This window comes from Echinococcus granulosus, assembly GCF_000524195.1.
Source record: "Echinococcus granulosus chromosome Unknown EG_S00120, whole genome shotgun sequence".
In the NCBI taxonomy this organism is placed as follows: Eukaryota; Metazoa; Platyhelminthes; class Cestoda; order Cyclophyllidea; family Taeniidae; genus Echinococcus; species Echinococcus granulosus.
Genome location: NW_020170500.1, coordinates 128697 through 141971, shown reverse-complemented (window position 1 = coordinate 141971; position 13275 = coordinate 128697). Strand labels below are relative to the sequence as shown.

The 13275-nt window shown below is 43.1% G+C and overlaps 1 protein-coding gene across 1 annotated transcript in view; it reads right to left on the bottom strand. All coding sequences in view use genetic code 11, as the record gives it.

Moving 5' to 3' along the window:
* Positions 1–13275, bottom strand: part of EGR_08814 (Disco-interacting protein) — a gene marked incomplete at both ends in the record, with an annotated part of 39190 nt that overhangs the window by 23697 nt on the left and 2218 nt on the right. The window contains 11 exons of the mRNA XM_024498063.1: positions 1735–2091; positions 2796–2933; positions 3012–3349; positions 7522–7741; positions 8605–8675; positions 8756–8884; positions 9461–9616; positions 9950–10024; positions 10575–10654; positions 11982–12329; positions 12652–12933. Of these exons, the coding sequence (XP_024347535.1) occupies positions 1735–2091; positions 2796–2933; positions 3012–3349; positions 7522–7741; positions 8605–8675; positions 8756–8884; positions 9461–9616; positions 9950–10024; positions 10575–10654; positions 11982–12329; positions 12652–12933 (2194 nt within the window). The remainder of the gene's footprint in view (positions 1–1734; positions 2092–2795; positions 2934–3011; positions 3350–7521; positions 7742–8604; positions 8676–8755; positions 8885–9460; positions 9617–9949; positions 10025–10574; positions 10655–11981; positions 12330–12651; positions 12934–13275) is intronic.

Here is a 13275-nt window from a genome sequence, read left to right as displayed (position 1 = left end):
GCCGAGAATACGGAGAGGTTCAGTTCCGCAGCTACTTTAAGCAGAGAAAAGAACAAAAGTAATCTCGGGAACTCAACTACAAGACCCTCCCATTTGACTCACACGATACAGCAGACAATGCAATGAGTTTAGGAGAGGGCACTTCAAGCTCGACACTTCACTCTTGCCTATCTAACCGTATCAAGCGCTCATGATCATTAAGAGGAAAAAAATGTCTCAACACAATGCTAAACCACCCCGTTTTTAGTTCTCCTCATCCAACATTATTTTAATTAGTTAGAACGAAATGTCGATAAGTAATATTTTGTATCCCTGAACACAAAAAAGGGATTACTCGAAAATGCGTTGCTAAAGTATGAACAAAGAAAGCACTCAAGTGCGGTCCGTTTCAATAAACATGACCATCAAATACGACGGCAATGTTCTGAATAAGGAAGGTCCGAAATAAAGAATTTGCAATCGCCAAAAATTGCTCCGTTCTTTATCACAATGCAGTGGTTTGACTTCTGAAACCCCGAATTTCAGAGAGAAATTTGCCACCAGAACCATCCAGATATTGCATTGTTCTAATTACATGATGTACTTTGTTTTTTTTCGATCTAAATAAGTTTCCCCTAAGCGATTGTGCCACATGTATGAAGTGGAGGGTCAGAGAAGAAAATCAGGGCGTCACGCATGTCACCCTAACGAAGGTACTAAATTCGCCAATGGGAAGTTGGAGCAAAGCTTTGGTTATTGTTGGAGAAATGTAAGCAGAAGTGGTCGATGATAATATCATTCAAGCATTCCAACGAGCATGAATAATGAACGCGTTGTTATCTTTGCATGAAAAAAGAGCCCATCCAAAGGGCAACACAACAATTTCCATAGGACAGGAAAGTGGGAGAAATTGCAGATAATAAACTCGGCTTCCGCCAGAGACGAGATAAATCGTCGTATCGTTTACTGTTTTTTAGCGAAGGATGTAGAGTCAAACACATATCAAGAGGAGGAGAGATGCCTTTTTTTTACACAGACAACAACGTGAGCATGCAAAAAGGCGGAGAGAACGGACCAATAGGAAGGAAGCACGTAACACACCCTCATCAAGCTGAATGACTAGCCCGTTAAAAGGATGTGGAACTCGCAATCATCAAGCGCGCCCATGGAGAGGTAGGGGACGAGGGAGCATAATAAATCAGCTACTTCGCATGGTCGATGTGTGTACGTGTGTGGGAAACGCTAAAACAAGTCCCACAAGAAGGAACTGCCGACGTCATGTAAGCACTCCCTGTAGTGAAACTATGCGAGTCATTCAGACTATGGGGATTATGCCGTCAGCTTATCGTTGTGGCTGCAATGGCCCAGCCCCTCCCCATACGCTAATAATTGTCATTCCTCTCTTTTTTTCCAGAGGCGATTCTGAAAGGGAAAAATGATAACAACAGTGAGCGAACCCAACCCAAATGAACAAAAACTCTAATTTTACTGACTGGGTGGCAAAATTAGGACAGAAGGAGGGAACATCTGATGCGAATTACCGAAGCTGCAGAAACTCACCGCAGAAGAATTAGCGAAACTGATGCGACGCTCTTCGGTAAGCCCAGAAAATCCGAGTTCCACCCAATGGCTACTAACGCAGCCAGTTGAATTTAAACTGATTGAAAATGACCCTAAAACCCCTTTTTGAATTACTAAACGCAGATTACATAAGTCTGAGAAAATCGCAACTTCTCCACGTAACTTTAGGCGAACCTTACTACGAGATCTGCCTGTTCGTCCAAACTTCGGCAAATCAAACCTTTCAATACAGTTCGCCGATCCCATAAAATGGGTGACATTCCCTCCAGGGTGATAAGCATTGTCACCACAGGTAACTCCGGTAGCCACAGACAAAAACCAGGAAGAGGGGAGAAGACCTACCCTCTTGGCGCCGGGCACTTCAATGGCAATGGGAATGACACTAGCAAGAAGGCAGCCATAGAAGGCGACGAGGTAGGAGATGGGATCGTTGGAACTGTAGACCAGCGCCACCCGGTCCCGAGGTTTCAGGCTCTGTCCACCCCGATGACCGAGTTTATTTAGCAGGAGGAAGGCTATGCGGTTGGAGCGCTGTGAAAGTAGACGCGGACCAGCGTGAGATGAAATGCTTATTTCAAACAACCAGCTAAATAAAAACGCAGGATTTAAAGGTTTTATTTTGTTACACTGTGACACCTATTATTTAACACCTTTTTCCTGAAATATTAGGAAATTCATTGAAATAGGGTCCCACGAAATCCATGACAATTTAAGATTAAACGATACCTAAAGATTAAAATTTTAACGACGAAGGAAATCACACCGGTTAATCACGAACTCCGTGAAATTAATGCTTCATGGAAGTCAGAAGCGCAGTGTTTTGATATTTCAAGGGCATTATTCTGATACTTCACTTAATCGCGGTATAAAAAAACATTTACTACAAGGTTTAGAAGACCCGATCCGACCCATGGCTTAGGCCATCTAGGCGACAAGTCTCTCAGCCCCTCTGTACGTTCATAATAAAACCCGCCTACGCCTACAAGGACGGCCCAGAACACTGTACTAGTAGCAACACCAAGCGAGACCGACTTGTCCGCACACACAAGTATTACAGAGAGTGACTCCACCCAGTGCCGCCTAAGCAGCTAACGTCTTCGCCTTTGTGTGGCGAAAAACTTACTGATCCGCCCCATTACATCTTCGGAGCACCAGAACAAACATAACACTGACAAATATGACTTTACAACTGGACCATCGGCGATACTTTTAATTACATTCTAACTGGAATCTACCTGCAGCAGCTTGGCATAGGAGAGGACCTGCGTAGAACGTCCCGAAGGCTCAAGACACGTGAGAGCAGGTGTCTTGCCAATCACACTAGCATACCGCTGCAGAGCTGACTCAATGTTCCTTGGAAGACCTGGGGGAACCTTAAAAGAAGGGGAACAGCAACAAATGTGTGAAAAACCATTCCCTCACTTCGGCAATCAAACCATAATGCCACATACAATGAGCTTTTCACCGATGAGAGGTTCAGTGATCGCACCCAGTGGTTTCGGAGCGTTGGGATCGACAACAGGTTGAACGAGGATTTGGTCGTCCTCGTCAATAAAGTACTCTGGTAGAGGACGGCGTTTGGGTCGTTTGAGTGTGTTTACGAGTTGTTGAATCTTCTCAGACACCCGAGAGGGACACACCAGACCGCTCTGATACATCGATTGGGGGTTGGGAATGACCTCCAAAACTGAAGAGGTGAGAGATGGCCGGAGGAGCCTACTGTCGCCACTTCCGCCTCCACCGGAGTTTGGGAGCTGTGGGGAGGTCTGACTAGAACTTGCGCGAGAGACTGCATGAGGAAAAAATAGGACTTAGAATTCATTCGCATGAGATAGAGATGTTAACGGAAATGGGATGTTAATAGATCACATCCTTCATGTTTTAAGATTCACATGGGCAGTTAATGAGGCTTGCTACCATGATGATGCTAGGTGCAGTAGCAAGTGCTAATTGTAACCCCTTGCACAATTATAGTCAGGACACACATCGTGGACCAGAACAGTCCAGTTCAATCCTGACGCCGCTAGCCGAGGTTAGATGGCAGACCATAGTAGCAGTGCGTGCATGGGCACGCAAGAGTGTATGGTAATAGAGGTTTCTTGTCTAAACCAGGAAACATCTGCTTGTATCTACCGAAGACTTCAAAAAGCACAGTACGGTGACAATAAGTTTAAATGATGTAAATCTTCCGTTATAAAACAAAACTTGACAGCCTCGGTGGCCATTTCTGTGAATAAATAGCTGGGTCCCGAGGCAGGCGAATGATCCTAAGAATAATAATGACATAATTACAAATCTCTTAAGGCGAAAGCCGCTTTCTGGGTATTAGTGCATAGGTATAGGAGAGAACCGCCTGGAAAAAAAGAACTGCATTTTTCACTCCTTCAAATTTGTCCAACTATTCCGCAAATTTAAAACGCTCCTTCTCCGTAATATCACTGAATCAAATTGAGCTTTACACTTGACAATCAACTCGGGGAGAAAAAGTGCAAAATTAAACACAGCGACAGTAATAAAGTGGACAAAGCAGTTAAACTAGCAGCAGAAAAGGGTCTAATCACGCGTTGAATAATTCAGAGCACCAAGACGAATCGAAATAAAAGTAATTCTTGATGAAGCCGAAATGAGCAAAAACTACGCAAGGTAAAAATGATGCTAGAAGAGCGCAATTTTCTCGCCCAATCAAATGGTTTGTCGTGTCCCAGTCCATCCTGACGATGCAAGACTTTGAATTTAACAGGTCAAGTTGGCTGTTGACAGAAATGACACGAGCAAAACAGTGCCCCGTCAAGATGACGACTACATACTAAAATGCACAATCAACACGTTAATTTTGGTTTTCTTACCCGAGCCCACACATTGTATTTGTAATGTTTTATCAGTTTACAAAAACTCCAGGTTGCAAATAGATTAGTTGGTCGGTGTGGCGAGTCCTTGTAACGAGAAAAATTAAAATTCGCCTAGTTTTTGAGGAGATTTAAAATGATAAAAAAGAATGACAATTGGATCAGGTGGTCAAGTCCGCTCCAAGGCCCTGGTAACGAAACTGGTAAAGCAAATGTTGCCAGACTGTGTTTTAAAAGAGCGTGGGATTGCAGTACCAAAAAACTTGACAATTGACGTGCTTCAGACAAAACGAATGCGTTGAAGTATTTTTAGCAGCCTAGTCTCACAATTAGACGGTAACACCTTGGAGACAAGGTAAAGCACGTTAGTTACGCGATGCCTGACTAGTTGCGGTAAAAAATTGTTGGGTTGAAGGAACAAAATTTGCTCAGAAGACCAACCCTGGGAAGTGAGGGTTGAAACACACGCCAAGTGTGGCGTACATGACTCATGCCAAATGCTCGGGGGAAGGCAGCAAAATTGGATGTTAGCTTGACTAGGAATAGGGGGAAACACACAGAGATCGCTGCTGTTGCTATTGCAAATGCGACTAGATATGGGATGACTAATGCCAAAGCCTGACCTTTCTTTCCCTTCTCCACTGAAACTTCAAGAGTGCCAAACTGAAAGGCGATTTTTAACAATTCAACTTCAAGGTGAAAGGCAATTAAGAGACTCCCCCCCCCCCTGTTTGGATCAAACGCGCAATTAACTGAAAGAAGGATGCCTTGGAATGCGCAAAAAAGGGAGCACACGGTATGCATTTATACATTTGTATGGCAAGGGACAAATGATGTAGGCTGGAGAAAAGAAGTAATGCTGGTAGCATCAAGGGAAATAGGCTTACCAAAGCTGAGGCTATTTTCCTCCCCAGGCCCCCTCCCCTCCCCCCTAGGTTTGCTAGTGTTTTCAACGACTCGCTAGGGACAGCTTTCCTTGGAAGAACTCTAAAGCATCGAGAAGATGAACCTCGATTGAAGGTAAATTACCAGAGCTAGTGACCGGGTATGTTGGAAACAGAGAAGGCAGAAGTAGTCTATTTACGGAGTGTGGAGCTAGCCTGTCTCACTGCTACTGCTACGGGTACTCCAAAACTGCCTTCCCAAAACATCTAACCTTTGAAGACTACAGAAGGTGCATAAGGATCGAAGATGTGATGACAAAGTGGTAAGATGGATGATAACTTGAGCTGATGCTCAAAATCATGTTCCTTACCATTTTGCGGTAATTACTGTTAAAGAAAAGTCGTGCGTCCCAAAAACGATGGTTAGCAAATGTGGGATCTCCTTAATATGAGGAGGATAACAACACAAGTTGTGAAGTTTTTAAGCGGCAGTGGAATTAGTCAGCTTGGTAGTGCAGGGTTTTGGTGCTATACCCGACCAATACAACAGCTGGATGGTTGTAGTGGTCAAGATTCCTCTGAGGCTGGAAACAGGGAAATTACAATGCGGCTAAAGTACATTGTGCCCAGTTGATATGATACTGTGAAAGAGGCAAAGGAAAACAAACATCCACCCACTTCACATCCTTTACCAGACACCAAACAATTTTCAATAATACGGGAAAAAAGTGGAACGCCAAGAAGACAGAAGAAAAGTAATACAATTTTGATAAAGCTGCTCCGAAAAATCGTCATTTATAGTAAGTCTTTTTAAAAAAATAAATTACCTTGCAAAGTCTGACCGAAGCTGCTTAGAAAAAATTCAGTTAATATTCAGCCAAATTTCCGAGTTAACGAAGAGTCTATCTGTAGGGCGTTCAAAGCCTTTAACACCCGAAACGCACTTTTCTGATAAGGCATCGTCACTAAAGCCGTTTTATAGCAGTAGATATCAAGGGAGGGAAAAGGGGGACGAATTACACGTAAAAATACGCTCTTATTTGCAAAAGAAGTGGATCAGCTAGGGAATATTAAAATGGACCTTTATTTTAAGTCCTTTTTGACCGCATAAAGGGAACGGCAGGCTAACCCGAAAACGCTGTTGTCGACGCAGATAAAAGGCTGCTGGCGTCTTTATTGTTCACCAACCCTTGGTCAAAGCAGACGGGTAACCGGTTTTGGGCACATTTCTTTAAGAAACTACACATCTCAAAACAACCAAGTGCGATGGAGCACCGTCACCAAGGCTGCTTTACGATACCCAAAAACAGTGTGGAGGAAGCGAAACCAAGTAACGGAACAGATTCTGGAGCAAGATACGAGGAGCGTTTAAATTAAACCGAGAATTATAAAATTACACGTAAAAAGGCATGTTGCATGTAGAAATAAGCGGCAAATTTCACACACCGTTAATCAAAGTGGAAAGATACAAGGGTAGTGCGTGCATGTGCATGTATGTGATGATAATTCCCTGCCAACAGAAGCACTGAACCCGAACTGGCGGATATTTTATTCGTGCAGAAGACTACAAGCAAAGCTGTACAGTGTTAGAACTCTGAGTTGCTCAACCCTAGTAAGAGATTTAAGTGGGTGTTGTAAGTTCCAAAAATTTCTGTCAATGGTAATCCGGATGGTAATAATTCCCCAATCACCACCACAGCAATCATACCTATTCAGACCATGGAGCGCTTAATCTTGTGCATAGCCTAAAAGTAAATTCACAAGAGAACAATCTTTCTAGGAAAACAGTGAATAAGACCATTCTCGAATGATTTTTGGCTTGAAGTCAGTATACATTTTCGAGCACCGCAAAGAAGTGCAGCTAAAGAAACGTCTTAGGAAGGCTGAAATTTTCTGCATCGCATCACTACATGCGACAAGACCAGAATTCATCATTTTCTTTCGGGAACAAAACATGTATCAGAGTAAAAGAAACACATCGACCGACCACCGATGATGAAGTGAAGCAGTCTGCCCTATGAATGGCTCGGTTGCACAAACCAATCTTTCTATGCCAAAATCTTGGAAGAGGTAATTAAACTATGGGATAGTTTTACAGATGTTAGTGGAAGAAATGAGGAAAATGTGATTTTAATTTTCTTAAGCTTGTTCTTTTCCTCCATAAACTCAAAACATCCAAGCTACAACTTTTAATTACCCAAAAGGGGACGGAGAGAGAAAGCTAGACTCACTTGAAGGGAGGATATTTTCAGCTCCAGTGAAGGGGTGTTGCTGTTGCGCGTGTAGACCCACAGGGGGAGGCAGAGGACGAGTAGCCGAAGCGGAGATAGCAGTAGCGGAGGTGGTGGCGGTGGGCGTTGTGCCGTCTGCAATCCGCAGATTTGACAACTTCGTGACGGGCGTGGGGTCGGACATTTTGTGAAAGACATCGGCGTTCTCCAAAAACTGGTGCTGCTGCTGCTAAGAGTCAAGTGGCAGGAGAATTAGTGAAGCCCAAGCTACACAGCGTCTGTATGTTTATTAGTAAGGCACAAGAAAAATGACATTCTAAGAAAACGTCCACCCTCTCCGAATTTTGATTGCCCACTTTCTAAAAAAGTTCACATTCCCCAGCAAGTAAGCCATTACCTTCGTGTCAGTTTTGTTGAGCAAAGGCGTGTGCTTTGATCAGAAGAAAACAAAATGCCCAACGGCAATATCTTGACTACGTATGTAGGTACATGCATGTGCAAGGAAGCGTGTCTGGAACAAAGGAAAGAAAACGGTGAACGGTGAGTCACCTCAGTAGCAGTGACCAGTCCGCACGCCAATAGCAGTAGCAGTGGAAATGCACAGTTCAGGAGATCACGGGCAACCCTCTTACCAACAAAACCCTTTTTTATTTTAAAGATCCTAGCTCGACAGCTAATTATGGGTCTACTCCATAGGAAGTGTGAAATCAAGAGAAAATCCAAGCTCTATCCACCAAATCTGTTAGCAGCGACACATGCGTGAAGCCCAAATTTTCTTCTGTAAGCCATGCGTCAAAAGCATATGACAATCGTTCTTTACTAGTCTATGAAAAATAGTCGTGCAAGGTCCTGTCCCAAACAGATAGGTTGAAAATGAAACAAAAAAGTAGATATGGAATGTTCGCCTGGTCCAAAAAATGTAAAGATATATTTCGCTTTTCGAAACAGCACTTGAATTGGAATAAACACCAGACTATGATGTTGGGCTCTGAGACAGACCGTAGTAGAGAAAGTGTTAAGAGTTAATGCGATTAACTCCACCGTAGTTGGCGATGAAATCAAGTGGAATGAAAGTGAACATACGGAAAGAGGATTTAAAGCTTGAGGGCATCGTTGGGAGGATGTGTCCAAACTTGCTTCCGATTCACTTTCGCCTGCAAAAGGAAGAAAGGAAGGAGTGAACCAGGTTTTGGAGGTGCAAAGATACCAATCACATCCAACGGGCAGTGCTTACTTCGAGCGTGAGAGGGACCAGGCTCGGGGATGCAAGTGTTTTGCTGACGCCGTTTGCTTGGACGGAGGGACTCTAGGCAGATGAGGGGCTCCTTTTGAAGGGCTTCCTTAACTGCTTCTTCGCGAATTTCTGGCGGAAATTGAAATCAGAAAACGAAACACCTCCACTTTGTGTTACACACTCAAGCGTATTAATCGTGCACTGAACAATAGGCGTTCAACAGAGACTATTTATCGCAACAGCTCCACAAAGAGGGGATTGATGGATTGATTGATTGACTTAATGCCAACATAACCGCTGAGATTGAAAATAACCTGCGTTCAGGAGAGACAGCTGCAAAATAAGGAGCTTCAAAAGTAACCAATTTCATGATTTTGAATTAATTTGACAGAGCAACCATTACATTACGCTTTGAAGTAACTGACAATAGGACACAAAATCGGATATCGATCAGGGAGACTGATAGGGTTTTATTCCACAAACCACTGCAACTGACAGTCCCATAAATGATGCATTTCTTACTTCTTCAAGTCAAAATAGAAACAAGTGACGATGTAGATAGATAGTATGTTGATGACAGTGGCGTATTAACAGCGCAATTATGCTAATCAAAGGCTCCTAGAGTCACCAATTAATCGGTCGACTATGGATCACTGTCGGGACAGCAGGGAAGCAGAAAACGCTACGATGAAGGAGGCAAATTACCCGATCGGTAGCGAACTTCATCACGCGCGTATCGGTGGTGGGATGAACGGCGCAGAAGGGCGGGAGTGGCGGGGTCAGCGACAGGGGAGTCGGGTCGACTGCCGGCTGGGGGCAGGTGAGGGTTTGAGGTGTGTACGAAGCCCGAATCCCGTGTATCTAGCGTGTAGCAGAGTATACGCTGATTTTTCTGGCTAACCTTAGTGGTAATAATTTACATTCTCAAAAAATTCACACAGAGATTCACCTAGGTCACGCAATGCGTGCATGGCTTGAATTGCTTTGATGGGTTAGTCTGTTAGTGTTTAATTGAGGGTTTAAAAAAGAGAAGCTATCGGAATTATAGACAAATATACGTACGAAATTATTAGATAATAAGATTATCAAATAGTAAAGTGCTGTAAATCAGTAGCACTACCGATCCTTCACAGCATAATTTAAACAAGGGCATGATTAGCAGGTGGAAAATGCGTAACTCAAGGTAAAACTCACTTTCGTAGTAATGGACACGAAATTGTTCAAGAATTTTGGCCTTCTTCTTTTGGTACCCCTTTTCAGTTATGTCACCTATTTGGAGGAGAGAGGCAGATAAAGCCAAAAAAGTGAATCAAAGATTCTGTGCAAGACATCAGAGTACCTTGAAAAGTTGACTGAACATGAAAATGCATTAACTGAAATTTTTCCAGGATTAATAGGTCTGTTAAAACCTGTCAGGTGGAAAAGAACAAGAAAAAAAAAAAATACGCAAATGCACCAACAAAAGAGCAGAAACATACTGAGACATTAAAACGCTGCAAAAATATAAGCGAGTATGCGGCCCAAGTAACAAATCAGTTTGATAAAAGCGCCAACGTTTAATTATGGTCTTGAATTTATGCGACAGCAAGGATGAGTTGCTTTTTGAGTTACAACAGTTGTGAATTAGCAAAACATTGCCATAGAACCCACTATTACGAACATTCTGCTAACACATCACCAGAAAACCCTAAGTGGGAAGCGCATAGAGTAACCAGAAGAGTAAAATACAAAGACGAGGATCAGCTGATAGAGACTTCATAGAACTAACAAGTTCTAGGCGAAAAGAGGAGAAGACAATGGATGCACTTAAAGAGCGAACCTTCAACTAATTCTTTTTCTAACTCAGCCAATTTCTTCCGCAATTCAACATCCATATTCGCGAGATTTACATCTCCCATTCTTCCAATCAAAAGAAAGTCAGCGCTATTAGGAGTTCATTTATGTATCGCGGGATTGAGTATAGGCATGAAGATAAAGTAAAAGCATTGGGCGAGTAGTTTTAATAATTTTTAGCAGGCGTATGCAGAATTTATCATTCAAAAGCCATCTGATGCGTTATTTATTCTCTTAGTGCTGATCAATCTATATTTTCTATTGCGTTGCAAATAGGCTGCAGAAACGATCGCAAATTATGAATCCTCAAAACTAAAATTTGCAGATGGGCAAAAACTATTTTAAAAATTTAAAAACTGATACAAAAAATTTGATTTTAAAACAACGTAACAGGATAAGTACATCTAATTTGCTTCCAGGCTCAAATGCGAACATATTGGAATAACCAACCCAAAAAATAGAAATTTTTTATGCTAATCACTGAACTGATCCATAATATGGGATGCTTAATGGTAACGGCTCAATAAAAACTTATTAACTATGTATTCCGTAATGTCTTAACATTTAGGCATAATTTTAAAGCCCCTGTAAAGTTGTCTATTGGTTAACTTCATGTCGCAAAAGAAGGTAGCCATGATGGATGCAATTACTGACACCCAATTTCTATGTATATACATAGGCTACAAGCAAAGCGGGATTTGATTTTGTCAAGTCAAAAGCTATTATACCGAGAATTGAGACCTGTTGTTTAAATACTGCCTTTGGGATAAAAAATCTCGGCGTCCGTACTTCCCAATTAAGCATCGTTTGGACCCTTTCACCACCTCTCAGATTAATCCCATTCCAACTTAATTTATTACGCAGCTAATAGTAGGCGCAAGAATCCCCAAAATGTCTGCGGCACGCATTGCTACCAGTAGACAGCACCCTCTACTCGTCAGAACCCTCGACGTCTCGTGGTTGGGTAAATTTACGAGATCTCTTTGCGACCGATGTAGAAGAGACAACGGGAAGCTCAGGAAATGGCCTCACAGTAAGTCGCTCGTTTAAGTGCTTATCCGGCCACAAGAGCTCTAGGGTATGTGCGGATCCTATCAACACGTCAGTGTAGTGGGATTCGGTTCATGCCCATAACCTTCTAGCCCTCATGTAAGCAGATAATACATTCCAGTATGAAAGAGTAGGAATTATTGCGTCACCAAGGTTGACTTCAAGTGCAACATAGCCACCGAAATCACCATCATCCATGGAAGTGGGACCACCCACAACTACCCTAGAATTGTGCATAAATTGTCAAACTGTTTATTTTTGAAAAGCCACAATCAGTACGACTCAACACGAGCAAAAAAAGAACATATAAAAATAAGGTGCAATTCGAAGCAAGAGACATTACGCAGCAGCTGCCGGCGATGCCACCGGGACGGGCGCCTCGTTAATTGCCATTGACGCCCACGATCCGACTTGAGGAGCAAGAAGGGCCGCGGTGAATGCCTCCGTCAAGCGAATGGCAAGCTCACCGATTCCCCTCGCTCTCTCCAAATTCACGAGAATGGCTACACAAATTGAGGGCAGATGAGAGACTGAGCAGGTGGCAGCGGCGTCTTCCCGATTTGATGTCATGACGATTGGGAGACTCATGAAGAGGATGGAAGTGAAACCGACGGCTCCTCCCGTGTGGCCCACGTAGAGACGATCGGGGTGAGTAGGGAGGTTTGTCTTATCAGCCGGAGTGGTTGAACGTCTAGAGACACAGACACCTTTTACTAATGTACAGAGATTCGGCCTATCACACTGGGCGGGAATTACTCTAGCCATGACGGTAAAACCTCAACTAATAACAACGATAAAAAAGAAATTACAACATCTATTATCTTTAAGAGTAACGGGTCTACATCACTCGAATACAACTTTTATCCCATGAAAATATAACAGAACTCATAATCCAACGAGAAATAAATGGGGAAGGGGCATTGAAATATGAACAACTGAGCGTTCAAAGAATACGAATAGTTTTCTACGCAAAATATGTGGAAGCGAATCACTGGCGGTGCTTCCAAATTTACCGAGCAACAAACCAACCGAGACCGTAGAGGCCACCGGGGAGCCAATGTCCCTGAATTGTTCCACGGTTAGGACGCCAGAGGCAGTTGACGAGGGTGTCGCGGGAGACAACGGCGAGCTCCTCCATGGCTTGAAATCGTCCCATGTATATATCTATTAGGTGGTTGGCCATTTGCACAAGGTCGGGAGCCGTAGAAAGTAGCCCACCGCCCGACCACTTGCACGAATTGTCGACCCATGGTGTGTTCGCTAGACCACCGTTAGTTTTCACGCGTCGGTACGGCCTGCATGGTTTCATAAAAAAAGAAAGAAGACACGACACCACAATACTGGTGAGGATATAAGTCAGCACTCACCTTTACCATTAATTAAAGTGCAAATCATCCTATGGATAAGTGTTGCAGTAGTATGAAATTTTGAGCTATCTCAGATTATTCCATTCTTCCTACTGATTAACTGATCCAAGATCAGATTCTGTCTAGAGACGTTTTCCTAGCATGCCAATAAATTGCATTCAGTAAGAGGATCTCATCCGCAATGGTTCATCCCTTAGTAAGTAAATACCCAAGTGATGATATCATTCAAGAATGATTAACGGTACGATCCCTCAGCTGGTGGATGTCTGG